Raw genomic sequence first — 21,398 nt, 5'->3', positions numbered from 1 at the left:
TTCCAAAAATGTACTTAAATCAAACATTTTCTTACTACAAGTGGGTTTCACCAGCGATTTTGTCCCTGACTGTCCTTCCAAACTGTGTTTCTTTTAGTTCAAAATTTGACACTGCTTTTCTCCCAGACTGTACCACATTTTATACGGTTTTTCCAAGTAACTGAATAGGAAATTTAACGAGGATTCCAAAAATGTGCTTAAAACTGTCATTTTCATACTACAAGTGGGTTTTACTGGCGATTTTGTCCTTTACTGTCCTTTCAAACTGTGTTTCTAGCAGTTCAAATTTTGACACTGTTTTTCTAACTGACTATACTCGATTTTTTAGTGTTTTTTTAGACTATTGGATAGGAAATTTAATAAGGATTCCAAAAATGTGTTTAAAACTGTCATTTTCACACTACAAGTGGGTTTTACTGGCGATTTTGTCCTTTACTGTCCTTTCAAACTGTGTTTCTAGCAGTTCAAATTTTGACCCTGTTTTTCTAACTGACTATACTTGATTTTTTAGTGTTTTTTTAGACTATAGGATAGGAAATTTAATGAAGATTCCAAAAATGTGCTTAAAACTGTCATTTTCTCACTCCAAGTGAGTTTAACAGACGATTTTGTTGCTGACTCTTTTTTCAAACTGTGTTTCTGTCAGTTCAAACTTTGACAGCGCTTTTCTCTCTGACTGTACCGAATACCTATTGTTTTCATTCGATTGGCAATCTGAAGCCAAGCCTTCTTCAAGGCATTATTATCCTTGTGCTGAGGGTGCTTAGAATCCCACAAAATGGGGTAACTTTGGACAAAATCAATTAGCGTAGTGTTAAAATCGTTTTCGTTCATCTCCACGGACATATTTGCTTTGCTGTTTCTGTTTTGGTTTCTGTCCCTGTCATGAATGTCATGATTACGACGTTTACGCGCGGAAAATATCAAAATATGCAATCCGGTCCGGATAGACGGACAGAACGCTTACGGAAGAACGCTGATTGGTTGAACGATTTTCCGCTGTCCGCATTCCGCGAATGTTCCGGATTCATGTGAACCAAGCTTAAGGGATAGAATCCGCAACGATAAAATTCGTAGAACTAAAGTGACAGATGTTCTAAAGCTTGTGGCACAACTGAAATGGAGATGGGCTGGTCATGTGGCAAGGCAGGACGACTACAGGTGGGCACATAGGATACTAGTTTGGCGCCCAAGAGAGACCAAACGGGGAGCATTGGTAGGCCCCAGAAACGATGGCGAGACGATATCCAGAATGTTGTTGGAAGGAATTGGACCCGGACTGCTCGAAATAGAAAGGCGTGGAGGGATTTGGAAGAGGCCTACATCCAGGAGTGGATAAATACGGGCTGAGAAGAAGAAGAAGAGTAGGGTATTATTTTTTCTAATGCCCTCTGACCATTTTTTAAATACATATCTACAGAATAAAAGTCGGACATTAAACATTGAAGACACCACAGGCATTATAAGAATTATAATGCCCTTGATATCTTAATTGTTATAAATTGAATGCGCAGTGTATATTTTGAGCTTATCAATAATAATCCTGCTAATTTTTTTAAAGTTATTTCAATGTTGTACCAAATATATCGATGATTTTCTGCAAGTCGAACTTTGTCTTAAGCGTGCATAATTTCTCAGAAACCTTTTTATGGTTTTCCCACTATCTCCTTTTGAAGTCTTATAACGACCTCCTATCATGCATTTACTAGAAATTCTTCGAAGTGATCCGTATCTAGATAACGTTTAAAATCGTCAAAACACACTGAATCATTGTCTTTTTCATTGTGTACTACATTATTGAATTAAAACCACCATTGGCTGACCGCTGACTCACCAATGTTCATAATTAACTTAAGTAATTTGCTTTTCATGACCCCTGGTGACGTCGCGTATCTTGTTAACGAGTATATTTATGCTCAGTTGGGTTCAAGACAGTTTAGTTCTTTGTCACTCTGAGGTTTAAGTGGTTGTGTATAGCGATTGTAATTTATTGATAATGGGTGTTAAACCAGTTTTTATTTTTTCTTGTTTGCTGCTATTAATGGTTGTTAGAGATGTAACCATGCACTCGTATCATTTAGGGGCTTGTCCAGCTATTGAACCCCAAGCTGATTTTAATATGAACAAGGTAAAGGATAAGTACTAAAGGAATATCAATATAACAACATTATTTTTGATCTAGATGTTGGGTATTTGGTATGTAATTGAAAAAACAAGCACAGCAAGCTCCTGCATCATCTACAACATAACGAAAACGGATGAACCGGGTGAATACAAAATAGAGGAAGTCAGTCAACATTTTTTTTTGGCTCTAACACCTTTAAAACACGGTTACCATTACACTGGTACCCTTAAAGTACCTGACAGTGCGATACCCGCAAGAATGAATGTGAAATTTCCTTTAAGTGAGTCCTACTTCAGAGTTATGTTTTTATCCAACTTTGATATTTGTTGTGACTTTTGTAGGTGTTGCTGGATCATCATCGTTTACCGTATTCATGACAGATTATGATACATATGCAGCAATATTCACTTGCCAAAAATTGACTTTTGCCAATAGACAATCAGCTACAATTTTGTCAAGAACAAGGACTTTGGACAAAATGTATGTTGATAAGGTTGTATCCATTAAAAATGTTGTAAATAATAAAATTAATGAAACAAGTTTCGTACAGATCAGGTCAAGGCTGGCAAATTCCCAAATAGATCCCTTTGAACTTTCAATAATCAGCCAGAAAGACTGTCCCAGGGATTTGCAACAAGGTTACAATTTCAATATTGATGACGAGACTATTTCAGCTAAATCAGCGGCTGAAGTGATCAGAAAAGCCGGCGAAAAAATTGGTAAGACATAAATAACAATCTCATTTAGACTAAATTTTTAAAATATCTGAATGTGTACTATATGTATAAACTAAATTAATTTTAACAGGAGATGGCGTCGAATACATAGCAGGAAAGACCAAACAAGTTTACAATAAAGTGACCGATAAGGCATACGATGCTACTGATGAAGCACGCACGGTCGTTCCGGCCGCTCTCAAAAAATTAGAGCCTGAAGCTGAATGGCTTCCCTAAACATTGCGAATATGTATTTAATTTAATTTTGTGCTCAATTGTTGATTTTCTATAAACATTTTTCCTAAAAATAAAAGACATTTTTTAGAAAAATTCATTTCTTATTAGTCACAAAACTATGTAGTGTGGTAAATATAATTTATTTAGTGACTGTTGCTCCTATTGTTTGCAGTTTGCCCTTTTCGGAAAGTAATCGCAGGAAATGGCATGCCAGAACAGTGAATAACGGGTCAGCTGAAGATTATAAATTGTTTGTTACAAACTTTATATGACACACTTTTGTTTATAAACCTAGAATGTTTTGTCCAGTTAGAGTCGTATGAAATAAATGACTACATAACAGCTATTACCAAAACTATATGCTATATCCATTTCAGCATGACGTCATTTGTTGGACGGTTAACCTCATATTTAACTTACCTCTAGCATTTTGACAGATGGCAAAACCCAGAATTCTGAAAACAAAAAACTAACCTAACCCTACTTCTGTGAGTTCTGTTTCTGTTTTCGCATTTTCCATTCTAGAACCATCAATCATAGAATTTTACTAATTTTAGCTATATTTTTGGTATTTCTAATATAATACAAGTTTAAACAATTTTCAAGTTTTCCTTTTTTATTGTGTGTAGTGATTGACATCTTCGGATATGGCAAACATAGGTAAATCTTGTAGTACCCATGTGCTTCAAACTTGTTTCAATGAATTTGTCACTTTCCAGAGTCAGCAAAGCCCGGAATAAAGGGTAAGAAGTTCAAGAAAAAGCGTTTTAACAGTAGGAAACTCTCAAAACAGCTACTAAAGGAAAAACGCGCTCGTTTAATAGTGAAAAACCTTCCATTTAAAGTCACTGAAGATGATGTTCGCAAACATTTTGAACAGTATGGAAGTGTAGAGAGTGTGGATTTATTAAAAAGGCCTGACGGTAAACTTGTGGGCTGCGCCTTTATCCAGTATAAATTAGTGCAGTTTGCTCAGAAGGCAAAACATCACACTCATAATCAACCTTTTATGGGGAGGAACTTAACTGTGGAGTTTGCAAAGGCCAAGGATAAGTATGTGAAAGAGAATAAGGTGGTTGTTAAACCTGAAGTCAAAGAAGAGTCTGTTGATGAGGTTAAAGATGAACCAGTGGAAGTTATAGATGGGGAGGACAACTCAGATTCAGAAGAAGAAAACCCACAAAATTCATCCAAGTAAGAACCCTTTTAGCAATTTTACACATAGAATATAGAAGAATTACTTCAGTAGTAAGTTATAAGTAGAGTCCAGATTTCTAAGAGTTTTGCTTTTCATAAATAAAAACAGCCAACTTTTGATATCTATCTAATGTGAATGATTTAGGCAAAAACACATCATTTGGCACTTTTTTTTCATGATTTTTTTTTGCTTTTTTCTTATTTTTGTGCTTAATATTTAGTTTTTTATGCTAAGGCTTCTGAGAGACAAAAACATACCAATTATCTGTTGGAAAATATTAATTGACAAATTTAAACTGACCAAATAATTTCCAAATGCTTCAAAGTAGTCTAGAAAAATGTAAAAACATTCCAAAACACTAAATAAGTTCCAAAATGTCTTTAAAAATCTTACAAAACAGTGTTGAAGCTTCCAAAAGTTTTCAAATTATTATATATTTTTCAACTTATCTATAGAAGCTCTCAAACAATTTGAAATCAGTCTAGAAGCTTCTGTATGCTTCTAGAGCAGTTTAGCTTGTTTTCCAAAAGTTTCTAGAACATTCTACAAGCTTTCAAATGTCTTAAAAGCAGTCGAGAACCTCAGTGCTCTTAAACTGTAAACACTTTTCAAATGCTCAACACAAATCTGGTGTCTGTTTTGCTGTAACTGCCGTCATTTTGTGACTGACTTTGAAATTAGGAAATTTTTTACAGTTTTCAAGACATGGCACCCTTAAAAATTATATTTTTACAAATGACACTTTACGTCACATTTCTACAATTAACCTTAACTACCTAAGGCAGCTATAGACAATTTTCAAAATTCTTTTAAAAATGTCAAAAATCTAGTATTTTATTTTTCAAGGTCGACGGGTAAGTTGTACAGTAAAATGTTATATTTAATGAAAGTTGCGTCTCTTTGAGAGGCATACATGAAAAAAATTTCACACTGCTAACTCAAGCCGTTTTCGAGATATTTAGAAAAATGTTCGAGAAAAGGTAATCAAGTATGACGCCCTCTAGCGGGCAGACGGGGCAAGTTATCGGTGCCCGCTCAACGTCACGTGATAGATCCAATCATTAGCTACTTAGGATCATTTAATGTGTCTATAGGGAACATTTTAAATAATCAAGTTATTTGCGATTTTTTGGGAAAATGTACTGAAATTTTGTCCAAATGAAGGTTTTTCCTGGCCTACTATACTGAACGGTTAGATGTACATAAAAACTACAAGAATGCAAAATTTTGTTGTTAATGAATCACTAAACCAAACTATGTAAGGTTTGAACCTCAATACAGAGTGTGCACGAAATTGTTAATGGGTCATTATTTTTGCTCACCCTGTACACAATTTTTTAGATAGAATTTTTTGCTCTACACCACTGAAAAGAGAAATTCAATATGTTTCTTTTGAGTGGTTAAACCTCCCTGGACTCCCAAAAATAACCAAGGTACAGGGTGTTCAATTTTTGAACTAATTTTAGAGCAGTCTAAAAGCATCCAAACGCTTTTCATCTAGTCTAGAAGCTCTCAAATCAATTCAAGACAGTCTAAAAGTTTCAGTATGCTTTTGGAGCAGTTTAAAAGGTTCCAAAAGTTTCTAGAACCTTCTACAAGGTTTCAAATGTCTTAAAAGCATTCCAGAACCTTCAATGTTCCTAAAGAAATCTAAAAAGAATTCAAAACACTACAGAAACTTCAAAATGTTTCTAAAGCCATCAGAAGTTTTTCAAAACGGTCTAAAAGCTTCGAAAAGTTTTTAGAACAGTCTAAAAGATTCCAAATGCTCTTCAACTATAGTTTAGAAGCTTCATGAAAAATTTTACAGATTTTAGTTTTATGCTTTTTTGAGAAAAATTAATTCAATTTTTAAGCGCTTTTTTTCACGATTTTAGTGATTTTTAATCCGGACTCTAATTATAAGTATTTTTAAAGATGACACCATTTATTATAGTCACATAGTATTTTTTTTTACTCTGTATTAACATCTTGGCACGGCTAGGTTAGGCAGATTAGATAGAATTTAAAATATTAGCTAATTCATTAATTCATCAAAGTTTTTTTTAATTGAAAGGTTGTAGTGTATATCAGAGTCAATGTTTTTTAGTTCAATGTTTTAGGACAAGTGAAGATGATGTAACATCTGTTACTTCAGAAGTAAAAACTGACAAGAAATCTTTTGAATCTCATGATGTAAATGAGGGAAAAACAGTTTTTATTAAAAATGTACCTTTTCACGCAACCAGCGAAGATTTAAAGCAGTGTATGCTGCAATTTGGCCCTGTTTACTATGCCTTAATTTGCATGGACAGATTGACTGAGCATTCAAAGGGCACTGCTTTTGTTAAGTTTGTCGTAAGTAATTTTTTCCTGATTTATATTATTCCTTCAATTATTTGGTGTTTGAAGAACAAAGAAGACGCTGAAAAGCCACTACAAGCAGGCACTGAACTAACTCTATTAGGCAATGTGTTGGATTGCCACCCTGCCATTGACCGTAACGATTTAAAAATAAAGAACAACTGAACAAAGAACTAAAAGGCAAATCTAAAGATTCAAGAAACCTGTATCTAGTAAAGGAAGGAGGTATGCCAAGTATTTTATTTTTTACTCTACAGCTTGTAATTTAATTGATTTGACAGTTATACTGGCTGGAACCAAAGCAGCCGAGGGAGTATCAGCAAGTGACATGGCTAAAAGGCTACAAATTGAACAGTACAAAACACAAATGCTGCGAAACCTCAACACATTTGTGGCAAGAGATCGTTTGGTTGTACACAATCTCCCAGCAACGTGGGACGACGCAAAACTTAGGTCACTTTTCCAAAAACATGGTGGTAAAGGGGCTGTAATTAAAGAAGCTCGTGTAATGCGCGACTTACGGCAACTTGATCATAAAGGAGTAGGCCAATCAAAAAGATTTGGGTTTGTGACTTTCGGCACACATGAAAGTGCTCTGGCTGCCTTAAGATCACTAAATAACAACCCCAATGTGTTTTCCAAGGCTCAAAGACCAATTATATGCTTCAGTATAGAGAGTAAAACAGCATTAAAAGCTAAAATAAGAAGACAAGAAAAATCCAGAGTTAAAAACCCTAAATCAAAGGACTACAAAAATGAGGTGGTTGGGAATACAAATGAAGTACCAATTGAGGAAGATCCTGAAAGTTTCACAGGAATCACAGCAAAAGCGGGGACAGTGCAGAAAATGAGGAGCAGGTATAAGCTGACTGAACAAGCTAAATTACATTATCAAACACTGAAAAAAGAAAAGAGACAGAAGAAAATGGCTAAGAAGAGTTTAAGTGAGAAAAAGAAAGACTTTATTAAACAACCCAAGCAGAAGTTGGGCCGTGGAAAAGGAGAGGATGATAACTTTTCCAAAATGGTTTCCAGCTATAAAAAAAGATTAGGTGAAGCCCTTCAAGTTTCTAAAAAGTCAAAATGGTACCAGGATTAAGTTAGTAATTAGTAAGTACCTAAATGTTTATTTTTTTGTATATTATGTTTACAATAATGGATTAAATTGATGGTTACTACAAAAATCAAAATTTGTGGAACATATATTACAAAACAGTAGCAAATTAACAAATCTAAATAAATACAGTAATAAACTTAATTAAGTCCAAACACCAAATATAATATTCTTCTGCAATGTTGCACTTCTTCCTGAAATGCACCACAATTATGAGCTATATAAACACACACAACAATGAGTTACAAACTCACCAAACACTCAGGTTTATCTGCATTATTATTAATGTACTCCTTTAAAACTTGATGTAGGTTGTGTCTGGGATTTCTGCACTCAGCTATTGCAGTATTATTATCCTCAATTATACTGGCTAATAATGCCAATACATGTTCATGACTTGGCTGTCTGCTTTTTGATAAAAGTCTAATTAGAACTGGAACAAACTCCAGGAATACCAAACGGCCTATAAAAATATTAGTTATCTATTTATTTAGAAGGAAAAAATACCAAATTTTACTTTTAAAATCAGGCTGGGATTGACATAAACTATCCAAGAGGAACGTTGACTTGGTTATAAGTTTATCATCGCCCCTATCAAGAGCTTTGAGCAATATTACAGGTCCATTATAGTGGATGAACTGACTGAACCCTTCTTCACTATGTCTAACAATTGCTGCAAGTTAACAAGCCCAATAAAAATGTTGAACTAATCACACACCCACAGACATACCACTTAAAGCATACAAAGCTTTAACTGCAACCTGATTGTCCTCATCCTTTTCTAGTAAACTTAACAATTTAGGGACAAACTCATTGTCCAAAACCACTTGTTGGCAATAGGGGTTATGTTGACAAAGCACTGCCAACAATTCACAACCAGCAGCCCTTATTTTTGGATGAGGTGATTTTAAACAAGGGTAGAGCACCATAAAACCACCAATTTTATGGAAATCTTATTTAAAAAAAATAAGTGAGAGTGGCAGAAATGATGATTATTTTTGGTTAAAACTCACCACAAGCCACATCAATATGATCCACATGCTCCAAAATTGTGTCCACAGCATCCTCATACTGAGATACATCATCTTCTGCCTTAATTTTATCTACATTCTTTAGTATTTCAATTTGTTTCCTCAACAGCTCAACCACATCAATAGTCATTGACTTGATTGCATTTTCAAGCCACTGTCTCCTCTGTAATGTTCACAATGAGTTATTATTAATGAAAATTAGTGGAAGCAAAGTACAAACCTGTTCATCCATGGCCATATACTGAGATTCATGTGGGGCATCCTCTGACTTTGTTGCTTCCATGCAAAATTGGAGAAGTCCTTGTAAACTGCGGGGTTGCCTAGGTTGGTTCGGCAATACTTGTATTTCACCTACAACAATTTAAAAGTGATTCTGTGTATGGATAAATTATTGAAAATAAATCAACCTGAAGGCTCTGGTGGGGCACATATTGCTCCAGCAATTGTGGGCTTTTTTTCATCAAGTCCCGGCATGATTTTGGATAATTCACTAGGACAAAACTATGACTGTTTACACGCAATGTGTTTATATTTGAAATAGGGTCTTGTGAAGAATAGCTAACCACGAATTTTGAGTCAATTTTTTTTTTTGGGTTAGGTTACGTCCTATATAGTACAGATAAAAAAGAAAAAATGCGAACGATCCACAATTTTTGTCACAAAATCGTTCAAAAAATCCATGATTTTACAAGCATTTTGTGGAATTTGATCAGCTGATTTGGAAAGTTCGTCTGCGCTGTTGCCAAATCGCACGCGTAGTCTGAAATCAAATATTACATCATTCTTAAAAATTGTAGAAGTGTTTTGAAAAAAGAATGAATATGAGAATATGTGAACCTATGCTAACCTAGTGGCCGATCACATAGAGTAATCAAAAACATGGTTATGCTGTAAGGGTTATTTTTTAAATATTATTAAAAAAAAATGCTTAGGTGAACCTATGCTAACCAAGTGACTGATCACTTAGATGGCAACAGCGGACAAAGCATCTCGTCGTAGTAAATTCATGGTTAGTTATTGTTCACAAGACCCTTTGAAATATTAGTTCTAGATGAGTTTTTCTGTTCTAGAAGGATTAGAAGGAAAGTTTGTTGTTTTGCTGAAATTCTAGAATAATGACATGACAAGTGTAGATTGTCGATGTCAATAACGATTGCACTCGGTTACATTTAGTATCTTTGTTTTTCTAATTGATGTTGCACTGTGTTAGAGAGAGACTTACAATGACCCAACTTCCGTGTTCTACTCTCGGAATGGTAATTTTAAACGTCCATTGTCAACTCTTCTTTTTTTCGATATTTTTAAACAAAGAAGAAACACGAACATCATAACCTTGTTTTTCTCATGTGTTTCTTGGTTATGTTATGTTAAAAGGCAGGGACCAGGGTAAACAGTTTCATTTAAATTTAATTTTCAGTTGATTTTACGTTTTAGTTCTGCAGAACAATGGGAAAAAATCGGTATAACTGGAAGGCCAGACAAGTGGTAAATGCTGTGGTAGATAATTCAGTAACCAAACAGGTAAGTTGCCTTAAAATTTGAAATTGCTAAATCCAATGTGTTTTCTATTTAAACTGTTCACTGGATAGTAACATGGATGGATAGTACATAACATTCACTTTGACTTACAGATAGAATTAGATTTGAAAGCTCCTGGCAAATATGATGAAAGCAATGAGCTAGTTCTACCATCAGCAAAAAGAAAAACTAAGATCAAAGATGATAAATTTAAAATTACTAGAATATTATCAAAGAAGCAACGAAAGAAATTGGAGAAAGTTGTGGAAATCAAAAAGAAAAAAGAAAATGTAAGTATAACTTTAGTTAACTGTGACTTTAACACAGTACAATTTTTATAACTTTTTAGAGAGCAAACTTACTAGAGTCTCTACAAAAAGTACAAGCCAGTTCTGACGAACTTGCTCAGCTCACTTCAATTAAATCAATCCAAACAAAAGGGCTAAGAAAACACTTTTTAGAAGAAGCAAACCCTGATAAATTTAACCTTAAAGTTGACTCTGAAGTTAAACCGGGAGTAATATTAAATCCTTTAAAAGGTGCTAGAAAAAAAAAGGTTACAACTAACATCAGTGGCTCCAAACAAAAAGTCCAAAAGTAGCACAGATCCTAATGTGGTTGGGTTTGATTCTGATAGTGATAGTGATGAGAGTTTTGAAAGTGAAAATGATGAAGCTCCTGAAATGGAGGAGGTCTTGGAAGTAGCAGATAAAATTGAAGAAGCTTCTGTACGAAATGAAGATGATAATAAAGTTGAGGGAGATAATGAGGTGGTTATAACAGAAAAGCCACCAGAAGTGATTGAAATTAAGGATACTCCAGCACCAGTTAGTAATAAACCAGCTGTGTATGTTGATGTTATACGTACAGAGGAGATACAAGCAGCTAGAATGAAATTGCCTATATTGGCAGAAGAACAACAAATTATGGAAGTTATTAATGAGAATTCAATTATTATTGTTGCTGGTAAGTTATTTTACAGGTGAGATAAAAGTAATACTTATTTTCCTTTTTTAATTCTTGTTGAAGTTATTTTTTATAAACAGCCTGAGATGTAAGTACTCATAAAATGAATTTAGTAAACAATGTTTATAAACTATTTATTAAAATTTTATGATTTTCAGACTTAAAATGGTTTTAGCAAAATCACACTTTAAAGTGCATATTATTTTCAAAATGTCTAAACCATGTTCTACAGGGTGATTATTAAAAACGAATTCTAATGTTTTATGATGAATCTTAGGGTGATCAGCATTTTTTTAATAGACCCTGAAAATGTTTAAAAAAATTGCAAAATGTTTATTAATTTATTTATTACCTACTTATTTAATGTGATATTAAATTGGGGTTATTTTTTATTTATTCTCCTGATTATTCCTCAAATTCCTTTGCCATTTTATACTGCAAGTATTCTTCATCTAACATTGTAGTACTGCTTTTTCAAATATTTAATCTCAAGCACTTAAATGCTTAGAGTAAAAAAAAACAATTGAAGACCTTTCTTAAGTAACCTATAACAGTAATAGTGTTTGGTTAGGTTTTATACCTTACAAGTTTGTTTTGTTTGAAAGTTTAAGAGTAGGATTCTGTATTTTTTTGCAAATTAATTAGGTTGGAACTCTTTGTGTAACTTCAAACTTCTTTATTTAATCAGAAATCCACAGGGTGTCCCTGCCCCATTAGAACACTTATAGGTATACTTGACAAGAGAGAAAAATTCTTAAAATATGAAATACGGTTTTTTCTTGAAAACTAGATCTTGCACTTTAGTGCCTTAAGGGCAGTTTTCCACAAATATTTCCCTAGGACCACCACTTAGGGCAAAGGTGCCTTAATACAATCTTGTAGACAATGGAATTCACTGAAACTTTTATTCTTACAGTTTTTTTTGTACTTGTCAAAATAACGGAGTTATGATTGGTTGAATTTTGAAACTGGATTTCTTTAAGCATTTTAGTTCCTTATGGGCAGTTTTCCGCAAATATTTTCCTAGGACCACCACTTAGGGCAAAAGTGCTTTAATGCAATCTACTAAATTCAAATGCTTAAAAATGTCACAATACATCAAGTGGACAAACCACATTAAGTTCTTTTTATCGCCCAGGAAAATACTAAATTCCTCTTTTTTCTTTTCAAATTGGGCAAAATAAGGCTGGTAATTTCTTAAATTTTATAATAGGTGAAACGGTAGCGGTAAAACAACCCAAATACCTCAGTTTCTTTACGAAGCCGGTTATGCACGGGAAAGGCAAATTGGCGTTACTGAACCTCGTAGAGTAGCCGCCATTTCAATGTCTCAAAGAGTTGCCCAAGAAATGAATTTAAGCAGCAGAGAAGTATCTTACCTGATACGTTTTGAAGGAAACGTGACAGAGGAAACTAGGATCAAGTTTATGACTGATGGAGTCCTTTTAAAGGAGATGCAAAGCGACTTTTTACTAAAGAAATATTCAGTTGTTATACTTGATGAAGCCCACGAAAGGTGAATTAATCTGTACACTTTTGGCTTTTGGCTTTACAATTTTTACTTACAGGTCAGTTTTTACTGACATTCTGATAGGTTTTCTTCACGTTTGGTGCCTTTACGCCAGAAAAAGGGCGACCCTTTAAAACTTATCATAATGTCCGCCACTCTAAGATTGTCCGATTTTACGGACAATAAAAGACTATTTAAAGTACCTCCGCCTGTTATCAATGTCGAAGCCAGACAGTTTCCTGTTACTGTTCATTTTAATAAACGGACAGATGAAAATTACTTAAAAGCGGTAATAAAAACGTTTTAATGGTAGTTTTTGTGTGTTGGTTTAATTGCCAGTCATTTTAGGCTTACAGCAAGGCTGTTAAGATTCATACTACCTTACCAGAAGGGGGTATATTAATTTTTGTAACTGGTCAAAGAGAGGTAAACCACTTGTTGAAAAAACTTAGGAAGGCTTTTCCTTTAAAACATTTCAAAAAGAAAGACTCTCAGATTGATAATAAAATTGAAACTGACCAAGAAGAGGAGGCTGATAATGGAGATAATTTTGATACAAGTAAATGGAACTTGAGTATTTTATTTTACAGACTAATAGTACTAAATTTGTATAGGAAGGAAAAAGATCAAAAAGCGAAAAATGAAAGTTGTCCCTAAAATCAATTTGGATGATTACAGTGTCCAAAATGATACTGAAACTTTCTCAGACGAAGGTTCAGATCATTTTTCTTCTGATGAGGATGACGTTGATGACACTACAGTGTATCAGAATGCACAACCTTTGTGGACTTTACCTTTGTACTCCATGTTACCTACACAAAAACAGCAGAAGGTTAGTTTTTATTAGAGACTTGTTGAGGGAGTAGCATAACGGTGTTTTTAGGTTTTTCAACCACCTCCCGAAGGTTGTCGTTTGTGTATCGTAAGCACTAATGTTGCAGAGACTTCATTAACAATTCCTAACATTAAATACGTCGTGGACAGCGGCAAAGCTAAGGTATAACCGTTAAAATTTGTATCTTGACTGCACTTCAGTTTAATATAACTTCAGGTGAAACTGTATGACAAAGTCACGGGATTGACTACACAAATGGTAACTTGGACTAGTAAGGCTTCTGCCAATCAGAGAGCTGGTAGAGCTGGACGTACCGGTCCTGGACACTGCTACAGGTATTTTTTTGCATCTAGTAACACATACTGTTTTTATAATGCGAATTTTTGTGTGTAGATTGTATTCTAGTGCCGTTTACAACGATGAATTTCCGGAGTTTAGCATTCCCGAGATCCAGCAAAAGCCGGTAGACGATCTGTATTTGCAATTGAAATGCATGCACGTGCACAAAATTATGAACTTTCCTTTTCCGACCGCTCCTGATATGTTGCAACTGGCCGCTGCTGAAAAACGTCTTGAATTGTTAGGCAAGTTCTTCATTGTCTTGTAATGTTTGTGTTTTATTTACTTTTGATAAGTTTAATAGTTGAGAACATGTAAAGTTTATGTCCACATCAGGTTATAAACTGCGCTCCACCTCAACCAGGACAGACATTTTTTGGGTCATTTTTAAAACCGCGCCATTTCAAAATGAAACAATAGATTTTGATCAGGTTTGATCCATCGATAAGCTTAATTTATTGGCTTTTGTCTGGTGGAAAAAACTTGGACTTGGATGCACTATAACTGTACTGTACAGGGTGAGACAGAAGTTTGTAAAAAAAAAGGTATTTTTTTAAATAGTCCCCAATTAACAACTAATGCTGAACATGGGGAAGTGTTGTTTAATTCCATATCTCGGGACGTTTTGACCGTTTTCCAGTTAACGTCCTATATCCCAAGCAGTAGCTTTGATTATGTCATTTTTAGAAGTTAGGTTTTGATCCTATTATTATCATCATCATCAATCAGCCCTCTGCGTCCACTGCTGGACATAGGCCTCCCCTAGTTGAGTCTTGCGCGCTACGAATCCAGTTTTTTGTAATTTTTGTAATGTCGTCTGTCCAGCGAGTTGGTGGTCTTCCTCTATTTCGTTTATCGGATCTGGGTCTCCATCCAAGTAATTGTTTTGTCTACCTGCCATCTTGCATGCGAGCCACATGACCTGCCCAGTTCCTTTTGAGTTTTGCTGCATGTACGACCACATCAGTCACTTGATGATGATCCTATATTATGTGTTGAAAAGATTTAAGTTCCTTGACCTATAGAATCATATATACGGTGTCTAGACAGTTAAAGTGACAAAACAACTTGTCCAAACAATTTCTAGTTTCACTCACTGTCTCTGAACACCCTGTAAGGTGTTATCAAACCAACAATTAAACTTAGAAGGTTTTCAGTCGTATTTAGGAGCCTCTGGCAATTTTAAACAATTGGAAACGCTAAAATATGCTTTAACTTGAGACAGGTCATGTGCAAAATGTCACAGTCAAATGAAAACTTATAGGGTGCCTTTTAATATGTCGGTGGCCCTTAGAACTCTCTAAACTTGTATACAACATGACTGTAGAAGCCTCTCGAAATTTCAGTCATATTTAGAGAGCTCTGGCAAAGGTTCTATAGGCATCTGACACCTTTTAGAAGGATGTCAGTAGCACTTAGAGTTCTCTTGCAGATTCAAATGATCCTAGAGGCCTCTAACAATTTAAAACAAGTCTGGAAAGGTTTAAGACAGTTGTAGAGACCCGTGGTATTTTTATAAGTTTCTAAACAGCATTTACATTTCTATAGAACTTTCAAAATGGTCTTAGAGGCCTTTGGCAATTTATGACAGTTATGGGAGAGTTTAAGACAGTTGTAGAGGGCTCTGGAACTTTTCAGAAAATTCTGAGCAGCGATTTTTGGTTTACGATCGTCGGTTTGATAGTATGTAGTAGCTTTTTCTTTTTTGGGAGTTGGATCGGGTTTACGTAGAATCAAACTACAACAGTGTAGCCGACGTTTCGCAAATTTATTTTTGCATCTTCAGCGCCTATGGTTTACAAAAAAAGGGAGTTGAAACTAAATGTGTATTTCAATGGGTTGTTACGATTTACTTACACGCTGTTCTTATGATCCCGTGTCATTGTTTTTTATGCACTCATTTGGAGGCATACACGGGGATATTACACTTAAATAAAACGTTATTAAAAGAACATATAACATTTAGAGCACACACAAATTAAAAAAATTAAAAACTGATGGCGATTTGGTTGGTAATCGTAGTCAAATGATTTGAAACGGCTGGCTAGGGATACTGCTATCTATTTATTTGTGTTATTTTTTGGTGTTTGTAAATTGATATTGTCACGTTTTAAATTTATGAGCCCTTCTGGATTCATTAATTAAACTGACTCACGACGTTAAACGTCGCGCCGGGATCTCAGTTTCAAGGATGGAATCAAACACTGAGTTTTCTATTAAACACTTAAATCTATTAAATACGATATACACAAATGGATGCACAATACGGTTGTAAACACACTAAAAGTTGACAATTTAACAATTGTACTTACATAGACTCATAAGCTAAGGACTTAGCATTTTCTGGCGGCGGGCTTGGTCACTTTCTTGTTGGAACAATTCTGGAGAATGGACTACTTAACTTGATCTTCTTGACCGAGGAGAGTCGACATCTCGACTTCCTGGTTCAGCTGGTCGCACTACCGTCGATTGGTTCACACTCTTCTATACTGCTGAAATCGGCGTGTTTTATACCCGATTGATCGGCTGACGTCGTTTGTTATTGTTCGTCGCCTATTTTTCATATTCCTGCAAAGCAGGTGGTGTTGACTCATCACCGATATAATGCACTCGGTGCATCTTGGTGCGACCTTGCCTCGTGCGCTTAATATTTCGCAATCCTCGAATATTCTTATGTTTTTAAGTTAATAAGTCCATCTTTTGAATTAATGGATTTTCCATTCGTGACAATATGAGCAGCTTTTCAAAGAAATTGTTTTTTTTTCAATAGTAGGCTATTCTAATTAATTTATTCAACTAAGATTTTCGAAGAACAACTAAAATTTGTTTTTTGAAATACTTCTTCATGTCATCAGAGCTCTTTATTTTGTAAAAACTTTTGATATTTGCTAGTAGCTGGAATGGTTCTTTACTACAAACTAACTAAACAGTTTCTAGAAGATTTCAACAAGTATTATTTTTAGGTGTTATCAAAGAAGACAAAGTGACGCCTTTAGGTCAAGCTGTGGCTAAATACCCAGTTTTACCGCGTTTTGGTAAAATGCTGGCCCTTAGCCACCAGTTCGACCTTCTGCCCTATACTGTCTGTTTAGTAGCCGCGTTGAGCGTCCAGGAAGTTTTACTAGAGGTCTGACTTTCCAAAGTTTTAAGGAATATCTTAGTTTTAAATAAACTTTTTTAGACTCCAATTCACACAACTTCTGCTGAAGACCAGAAAGCCGTGCGGGATCGGTGGAGGACGTTAAGAGAACGCTGGGCGGGGTCCGGACACTCTCTTCTTTTGGGAGATGCTGGCGTTCTTCTCAGAGCGGTTGGAGCTGCTGAATATGAGCACAGCAAAGGCAAACTGCAAGAGTTTTGTGATAGAAGTGGGCTGAGGCATAAGGCTGTGATAGAAATACGGTAAAATTTTGATTAGTCTTTTCAACATTTCTTGATACAATAGGTTGTTTGCTTATTCTAGAAAGTTAAGACTTCAGCTCACATCAGAAATAAAGAAAAATTTCTCCAATGACGACTTGGTTGTTGATCCAAAAATGGACCCTCCTTCTGATACGCAGGTATTTTCTTTAATTATTTTTTGCATCTCAAGATATTTATTTAGTGAAACCAAAAGGCTAAATTACTGCGCCAAATTCTCCTGTGCGGTATGGGCGACCAATTAGCAAGGAAGGTGACGTTGGACGAAGTCAAAGACAGAGAGGACAGAGCCAAGTTTAAGTACGCTTACTGGGCTAATAACATGGAGGAACCGGTACATTTGCATCAGGGCTCTGTTCTCAGGAAAACACTGCCCGAATTTGTGGTAAGTTTACTCCCACCGCGTTGCCAAATACTACCAACACATTATTGAACAGGTTTATCAAGAAATTTATGAAACCAACAAGATCTACATGAGGGGGGTGACAGCAATAGAAGCGGAATGGCTGCCCACATATGTCCCAGCGCTGTGTAATCTATCTGAGCCTTTGTCAGATCCACCACCTTATTATAATGAAGAAACTGGTAAGTTGCAACTATAGTTTTGTTAATCCATATAAATTGTCAGTGGGAAATTGCTGTAAATTGAGTTGTTACTCATTGTCATGAGAGAAATGTCTCCAAAATCAATGGAAATAAGTCAAGTTTAATATTTTTTAGTCTACTGTTTGCCTAGAATGATAACCCTAACATTATAAGATAAAGAAAATCTGTATTTCTAATATTCCAACCCTCAAGAGTAACTAACTCTTGGTATGAGGTAGTAGAAAAGCAAAATTCGATTTCAAACTATTTATCCCGTCATTTGTTAAGAAAAATTAAAATAATTTTACTGTTAGATCACTTATATTAGATACAAGTTTGTTGTACAGGGTGTCCCAATAAGCCGTGCACGCGGCTGTTCCTCGTAAACGTAAACCCTATGCAACATATAGTATTCTAATTTGATTAATAATGTAATGTTTACAACTGTAAAAAGGCTATTCTTCACGTTTTTTTCAATAACATCTCGTTTTACACAAGAGATAAGGTACTGCAGTTTTCACACAACGATAGATAATCTAATCTGTTGTTGCTTATGGAATAAGTAATAGGAAGCTAGACCATTGCATTTGATTTTTTCGAGATATCTAAGATGAAAGTGCAATTTTTATAAAAACACCCTTTATCGAAACGACCGAAAACTAAATGGAACTTTATTTTGGGACACTCTACAGGACAGAAAGAAAATGCTCTTAAAAACTCCGGAAAAACGAAGTCTATACGATTAGCCGTTTTCAAGATATTTCATTTCTTTCAAAGCAAACTTTGGACTACTCCCAACACCTTATTTGAAGAGATAGAAAAAACAGTTAAATAGGAAAATTCTTCGTAGAGAATAGGGGATTACTTTTATTAGATTTTTACTATACCTTTCCATTTAAATTTTCAGAGATTTTGGACATTTTTCATTTTAGTGGTATTGAAACGTCCGCTAGCTGTGGATTGCTGAAAATTATTTCCAGTATTTTCCCTTGGCCACATTTACTAAAACATTTTTTCGTAGCCATACTATGTATAGTTTTCGAGAAACAACCGCGTGCACGGCTTATTGAGACACCCCGTACAGTTCGTTTCATTAGCCAATTTAATGCGGATAACTTTTTTGTAAATAGTTTTGACCATTAATAACTACACACCTGAACAATAACTATAGTTTTAACTACGATGGGTTTAGTTATTTGCATTAAATTGGCTATTAACTTTGATAACATTTTGATCAACTGTAACTTTTGGAATAAAACAAAAACTACATTGCATAGTTGACTAGCAAGTTTTTTCGGATTTAAGGATAAACATTAAAAACCAGCGATTTTGTAAGAATTAAAATAGGGAATAAATAAAAAGAGCTATGCAGAATTTATGTTTTTTGACATCTCCAGAAGTTCCCAAATTTTTTTTACTTTAATGCAGTTTTTAAGTTGGCTCTAAATTGCGCAACTTTGTCCTAATTTAATCTACTTTGCATCTCAAATAACCAATTTAAACATTTTTAGGAAAAGTCCACTGTTCCATAACAGGAACGATAGGAACTCAAGCATGGCCGTTGCCAAGAATTGACGTACCCTATCCAGAAGGACTTGACAACATAAAGTGGTTTGCTAGCTTTTTGTTGGCAGGAAAACCCTTCAAAAAACTGGAAAAATATGTCAGCAGTTTATTAAGCCAGCCTGGAATTATGGTGAAAAAATGGGCTAAGTATGTGCATGTACTATATTGGTCTAAGATTTTTAAACTTTGTTTTTATTTACAGCTTACAGCCTAGAACACAAACACTTTTGAAAGCACTTCTAGATAGGAGGATAACTTCGAAACAGTGTTTGGAAGAACAGTGGAAAAAGGATCCAAAATGTAAGTGAATTGTCAACTTTTTTGTCTTGATTATCATTGATTGATCAATTTTTTTCAGATTTGTTAACTGAGTACCTCAACTGGGTGCCTCAGTCAGGCCATGCAGAGATAAGTTTAATGTGGCCTCCCTTAAACTGATGAACAATAAACCTAATTATTAAAGGTAATGATTTTTGTATATTATGTGTATAAAATTTTTAATTTTAGTTGTAATAAAACACTGTAAAACATAAACAATTTACTCTTTACTAAAATCCTGAATTTCATCAGGGTCTTCTTCCTCAAAATCTTTAGTTTTTACATCTTGATCCTCACCATACTGTATTGTGTTATCTATTGTAATTAAGATGTCACCTGAAATAGTTTTAAAATTAGATAAAACTGTAGCAGAGGCTTGCAGCTTACCCATATTTTCATGATTTTTCAGGTTTAAAGGTATAAATCGTACTAGTGAGTAATCTTCAATTATTTTTCCAATAGTTTCGGTAAGGGCTTTGTACTTCAGGTTAAATGCGGACATTCCATTTAACTCCACATCTCCTGCCGTAATTTCACTTTAATCTAGTTTTAAATATGCATAAAAAAAGTTCAAACCTAAGATTGCATGGCAATCAGGTTCCAAGAACCTTTCCAATCGTCTCCTTGCTGTTTTACTTAACAAGTCCATTTTTGACAAAATATTTACATGAGGTAATTCCAAATTGACCATAACACTCAGTGCTGCCATTGTTCCTGTAACTTGCCAATTTTAGTAAAAAAATAAATTAAAAAAACAAGTGACCACACCTGATAAGAATTTAGCACCATCAGTCATAAACTGTACATCAACTAGAAACACTGAACATACATTAAAATTCCAGTCTTGCAACTGTTTTACCAACTTCTTCATTGCTGTTAAATGTGTGTATAACTCAATTTGACCAGGACAATCAAATAAAATGTAATCATTTTCATGCTCCCCTACAATTTTGAACAATTACCTAAAATACCATATTATTCTGCAGATTGTGGTTTACCCAATCTTTCCCTTAACCAATCGGAATTCTCCAACAGGTACTCAATGCAAAACACCAAACCCCCTAAAAAAAGTAACAGTAGATGCAAGGTTTATGAAATTAGGGCTGTGTAGGGTACCATTTGGACCAAAATGTAGTTCATCATCCTCCATGGTGTCTTGCACTTGAATCAACTCTCGGATGTCCACTAGTGGTGTGTAGTCAAAATGTTCAGCAGCAGGATCAAGGTTTACTACCTCGATTGTTCTATGCATATCAGCTCCATACTGTGCTACTGCACTGCAGTATGTAGACTTGTGAAAGAAACAGTTGTATTAAAAAGATGAGATAATTTCTAGTCAAGAATAAATAATACCAACCTTTCCACAGCCTGCAGGACCGACAACTAACTGAGCGTAACGCATTTTTGGTACTATACCTTAGAAAACCAATAAAACATTTATAGCAGAAAAATAAATTTATTTCTTGTGTTTATGTACATGTTTATACAAAAATGTGAGGTTATGTTAATGTTAAACAAAACGTATTGTCAATTGTCAATTTGCTGTTAACGTAAATTTTTCCCACTTTTGACATATA

At 34.8% G+C, this 21,398-nt stretch overlaps 5 protein-coding genes across 5 annotated transcripts; 3 read left to right on the top strand and 2 right to left on the bottom strand.

The window, feature by feature from the left end:
* Positions 1-1,920: 1,920 nt before the first annotated feature.
* Positions 1,921-3,171, top strand: LOC145726669 (apolipoprotein D-like). The gene is made up of 5 exons (XM_081975879.1): positions 1,921-2,128; positions 2,183-2,405; positions 2,467-2,618; positions 2,676-2,844; positions 2,933-3,171. The coding sequence occupies exons 1-5, from the start codon at positions 1,997-1,999 to the stop codon at positions 3,076-3,078; spliced, it is 822 nt and encodes a 273-aa protein (XP_081832005.1). The 5' UTR covers positions 1,921-1,996; the 3' UTR covers positions 3,079-3,171.
* Positions 3,172-3,571: 400 nt separating this feature from the next.
* Positions 3,572-7,913, top strand: LOC145726661 (RNA-binding protein 28). The gene is given in 6 exon segments (XM_081975867.1): positions 3,572-3,738; positions 3,798-4,272; positions 6,379-6,613; positions 6,668-6,767; positions 6,770-6,844; positions 6,901-7,913. Coding segments are annotated over 6 exon segments (1,716 nt in total). The 5' UTR covers positions 3,572-3,725; the 3' UTR covers positions 7,719-7,913.
* Positions 7,804-9,947, bottom strand: LOC145726665 (hsp70-binding protein 1). The gene is made up of 8 exons (XM_081975873.1): positions 9,806-9,947; positions 9,172-9,304; positions 8,985-9,115; positions 8,747-8,927; positions 8,464-8,685; positions 8,251-8,406; positions 7,988-8,196; positions 7,804-7,927 (listed from the first exon to the last, which is right to left on the bottom strand). The coding sequence occupies exons 2-8, from the start codon at positions 9,236-9,238 to the stop codon at positions 7,874-7,876; spliced, it is 1,020 nt and encodes a 339-aa protein (XP_081831999.1). The 5' UTR covers positions 9,239-9,304; positions 9,806-9,947; the 3' UTR covers positions 7,804-7,873.
* A 102-nt stretch (positions 9,948-10,049) lies between these two features.
* On the top strand, positions 10,050-20,040 carry kz (putative ATP-dependent RNA helicase kurz). Its single transcript, XM_081975882.1, is given in 20 exon segments — positions 10,050-10,285; positions 10,396-10,572; positions 10,632-10,832; positions 10,834-11,252; positions 12,462-12,764; positions 12,817-12,845; positions 12,848-13,047; positions 13,107-13,317; positions 13,373-13,590; positions 13,642-13,755; positions 13,810-13,928; positions 13,987-14,177; positions 16,896-17,059; positions 17,114-17,334; positions 17,396-17,492; positions 17,549-17,737; positions 17,790-17,937; positions 19,449-19,650; positions 19,706-19,803; positions 19,862-20,040. Coding segments are annotated over 20 exon segments (3,456 nt in total). The 5' UTR covers positions 10,050-10,210; the 3' UTR covers positions 19,942-20,040.
* LOC145726668 (GPN-loop GTPase 3) lies at positions 19,984-21,341 on the bottom strand. The gene is made up of 7 exons (XM_081975878.1): positions 21,179-21,341; positions 20,938-21,112; positions 20,820-20,882; positions 20,590-20,763; positions 20,398-20,535; positions 20,209-20,343; positions 19,984-20,157 (listed from the first exon to the last, which is right to left on the bottom strand). Exons 1-7 carry the CDS (start codon positions 21,221-21,223, stop codon positions 20,042-20,044), a joined length of 846 nt encoding a protein of 281 aa, XP_081832004.1. The 5' UTR covers positions 21,224-21,341; the 3' UTR covers positions 19,984-20,041.
* Positions 21,342-21,398: the final 57 nt, after the last annotated feature.

Source organism: Ips typographus, linkage group LG3 (genome assembly GCF_016097725.1).
Source record: "Ips typographus isolate SLU linkage group LG3, UJ_Ityp_2.0, whole genome shotgun sequence".
NCBI lineage: Eukaryota > Metazoa > Arthropoda > Insecta > Coleoptera > Curculionidae > Ips > Ips typographus.
This window is presented reverse-complemented; position numbering and strand designations above follow the sequence as displayed.